The sequence below is a fragment of the Octopus bimaculoides genome, chromosome 26 (assembly GCF_001194135.2).
Source record: "Octopus bimaculoides isolate UCB-OBI-ISO-001 chromosome 26, ASM119413v2, whole genome shotgun sequence".
Lineage (NCBI taxonomy): Eukaryota > Metazoa > Mollusca > Cephalopoda > Octopoda > Octopodidae > Octopus > Octopus bimaculoides.
In genome coordinates, this window is record NC_069006.1 from 25,906,223 (window position 1) to 25,910,021 (window position 3,799).

Sequence of the window (3,799 nt, forward strand, 5' to 3'; positions counted from 1 at the left end):
AAAACAGAAACAATTCCTATCATAGTAGGTGCCTTAGGTATAATAAAAAAATATTCAGACAAATACATAACAAAAACACCAGGACTTACAAATATATATAACATACAGAAAATTGCACTACTGGGTACTGCACACATTCTACGCAAAACACTTTCAATACAGTAAACATAAGAGCACCACAGCAAACCACAGCACATACCCAAGGCGCACAGAGCTGCGCTCGGTAGTGAAGTGAAAGCACGTTATAAAAATAAAACTACTGAATAATAATAATAATAATAATGAGAATATTATGTTCCTGTCATTTCTCAGTTTTTCCATTTACTCACTTCCACCTGACTACTTCTCCAACTCAGCTGAAAGGGAGAATTCTTCATATATTCCACTGCACTTGACTTGTGGAAATTACTTATCAAATATGAAAGGAATTTGATGGTTGTCTTGAAATCTCATAATGGCATGCTAATTATAGCCAAATCTAACGAGTATTGACATAATTCCGTGGTTGGCTCCTCTGTCAAGATTGTCTCCACTCTTTTAGGAATGGTTCAGCTACTCTTGGAGTGCTATTTTACAATAGAATGGTAAGTATAATGACCAATTATAGTCGGTGGCCAATATTGCCTGCAGCAAGAACTCTGCTTTCAGTGGCATACAATAAGAACTGAACAGCAAACCAACAATGCTCTCGTCTCTCACCACCACCACCACCTCCACCACCACCACCACCACCACCAAAGACATTGTTAATGTCGTCATCATCACCACCACGACTAGTATTATTGCCACTACTATCACCACCAACATCATCATCATCATCATCATTATCACCTACTGCCACTATCACCATCACCACGTCCACCACCATCCACATCACCACCACTGTCATTATCATTATTAGTGCCAAAGGCAATATAGCTATAACAACCATCGTCACCATTGCCAACAACAACAACAGCAGTAACAGTTACACAAGCTATGTAACATTTAACAACATCAACAACAACAACAACACCAGCGACAATTCCATCAGAAACATCATAGCTTTGTCAATAAACTGCCTGTAGCTTCTTTAGTTCTCCATTAACTCATTACCACCTCACCCATCCTCCACCCCACCACACACACACACGTACTGTTTATTTCTAGCGGTCACTTTACTGACCACTCTGGCCAGATGACTAAATCATATTTACTGTTCTCTTCCAGTCTGTATATTCCACCCCACCCCCCTCGTAATATACTTTTAATCTCTTCAAGGTTTATTATTACTTTGTCGTTCGTTTGGCATTTTTAATTATTGATGTAATTCTTGATTTCTTTTTTTTTCTTCTTTCCTTCTTTCCAGAAGAGTCATTCGACTCTGTTCAAGACGAAAGTGTCAGTCTGCGCAGCCTCAAAAAATATGGCTGCAACCAGCGACCTTTGACATGTCCTCCGCAGATGCACCAATGCTCAAACAGTAGTCTGCAGCCAATCGGTTTCGGTCACCACAGCTTGCCCCGACGCCAGAATAACATGGCAAGCAACTCGCAGACCGACCTTTGCAGTTTATGTGGCTTTAGTATTCGCGATGATCGGGTTTCTATCAAAGGTGTGGTTTACCATAAGGCGTGCTTCAAGTGCACTCGGTAAGTTACAGAATTCAAAATCATACATTCTTCTCTGGCTTGCTAATGTTTATACATGTTAGAATACACAGATCAATGATAGAAAATGGAATTACCAATTTTATTGTATCTAGGGAGAGTCATTGTCTTTTAGTGCCTCATTAATTTAGCATAAGTAAACGAGTAGAAATCGGACTGGTGAGTGTGTTAAGTTATTAAGGCACTAAAAGAGAATGACTCTCCCCAGACTCAATAAAATGTGCTTCAACACACAAATTCACATAAAGAATCTTGCAAACCAAATACAAAAGGAATTACCAATATTCTTTATTTAAAATCACTGCAATTGTTTCGACATCTTTTTTATATCTTTAGTTCATTGGTGAGATGTTCTGTAAGCATTATCTTACAGCCAAGGTGTAAAATGCACCTGTTCAGGTGATTGTTGAAATAAGTCCATTGTTAGATTTTCTTGCCATCTCATTCACTGTGATAGTGCATGTCCAAAGTGATGTGTCATTTTGTCATTTTCAGCAGTTTACAGAATATGTATGTGTTTGTGTGTGTGTACATATATTTGTGTTCATGTATTTATTGCTTACTGCCTGCTCCCTTTGCCTATGATTGCTTCTAGAAGTGCTCGTGTGGTGCCATGTAAAAGCATCCAGCACACTCTGTAAAGTGGTGGGCATGTTAGGAAGGGCATCCAACCAAAGAAACCATACCAAATTAGACTGGAACTTGGTCAGCTTTCCAACTTGCCAGCTCTGGTCAGACCATCCAACCCATACCAGCATAGACAACAGACGTTAAATGATGATGATGATGCACATCAAAGGTGATGACAGTGTCGATCTGAGGCATTCATCCTCTTCCACTCGGCCAATTCTCTGCTTCTGTTTCCATTGAAATTTCTGTAATTCATTGGATGTCAGGAATTTATTGTTTGATTTATTACTTTGAGGAGGAAGTTTCTCATTCTGGTGCTATTGTAATAATCTTTTCTACTCAAGGCACAAGGCCAGAAATTTTAGGGGCAGGGGCCAGTCGATTAGATTTACCCCAGTACACAGCTGGTATTTAATTTATTGTCCCTGAAAGGATGAAAGGCAAAGTCGACCTCAGCAGAATATGAACTCAGAATGTAAAGACAGACGAAATACCGCTAAGCATTTCGCCCGACGTGCTAACGTTTCTGCCAGCCCACAGCCTTGATGGTATTGCAGTAATATATTCTTTTCTACTCTAGGGGTTGGGTAGGAAAAGCTGGGAGAGGTATTGCTTGTGTTGGTAATGGAGGGATTCTTTCTCCAGTTGAAGGGTAGATTGTTTGATGTTTGGGTACAGAGTACAGTATTGTATGGTGGCAGAACATAATCAATGAATACAGGAATAAAGGGGACATAATCACCAGGATATGTAAACTTAGCGTGCATGAACGACCGAGCAGAAATGGAGCGAGAGAGAGAGAGAGAGAGAGAGAGAGAAAAAATAGACAGAAAAAAATGGGAGGAAAAAAATTGGTTGTGAAAGAACCTGATGTAGTGTGAAAGAGATAAGAGTGTGGTGAAATTGGTTGGCGAAGAATATGATGGATAACGGTTGAGTAAAGAAGAGCCAAGGAATATCAATGGAAGGAACTTTGGTGGGGAAGATGACCACAGGGTGGGGGTGGGGGGGGGTGAAAGGTGACATCTGGAGGTTGGAACTTATGAAGCAGATGATAAAGGGACTACAACAAATAGAGAGAAGTTGTGCTGGGGAAGAGCCCCAACCATGGAAAAATGATAATGATGACGATAATGATGACGGCAGCATTATATATGTTAAACTTTTAGAATAACATCCACACCTTTATGTACAATATTTGTGTAATTCTCATTTTTCTTTAAGCATCATCCAGTTTGGAATTTATCTCAACTGTAACTAATTCCTGCGACAGATTTTGTTAGCGGCACATTCACCAGACAGACATTGCTCGAAGCCGTTCTGGCCATAAATTACATTAGTTCTATTCTGCGTTTATGTTTGCACTTTGAGAAGCTGGATTGGCTATACCGTTCATGCATAACTAGAATATTTCGTTGTTAAAGTCGGGTCGAAGGTTAAACTGTTGTGACATACATTATTTTCTTTTGCACGTACATCAAAACTAAGCTATTTGCTTCAGACAATCACAACTTTCTGGG

The 3,799-nt window shown here is 39.7% G+C and overlaps 1 protein-coding gene across 1 annotated transcript in view; it reads left to right on the top strand.

Annotated features, from left to right (window-relative positions):
* The window catches only part of LOC106883520 (uncharacterized), a 342,800-nt gene that overhangs the window by 79,297 nt on the left and 259,704 nt on the right, over window positions 1–3,799 (top strand). Inside the window, exon 3 of the mRNA XM_052976941.1 lies at window positions 1,349–1,631. Coding sequence (XP_052832901.1) covers window positions 1,349–1,631 — 283 coding nt within the window. The remainder of the gene's footprint in view (window positions 1–1,348; window positions 1,632–3,799) is intronic.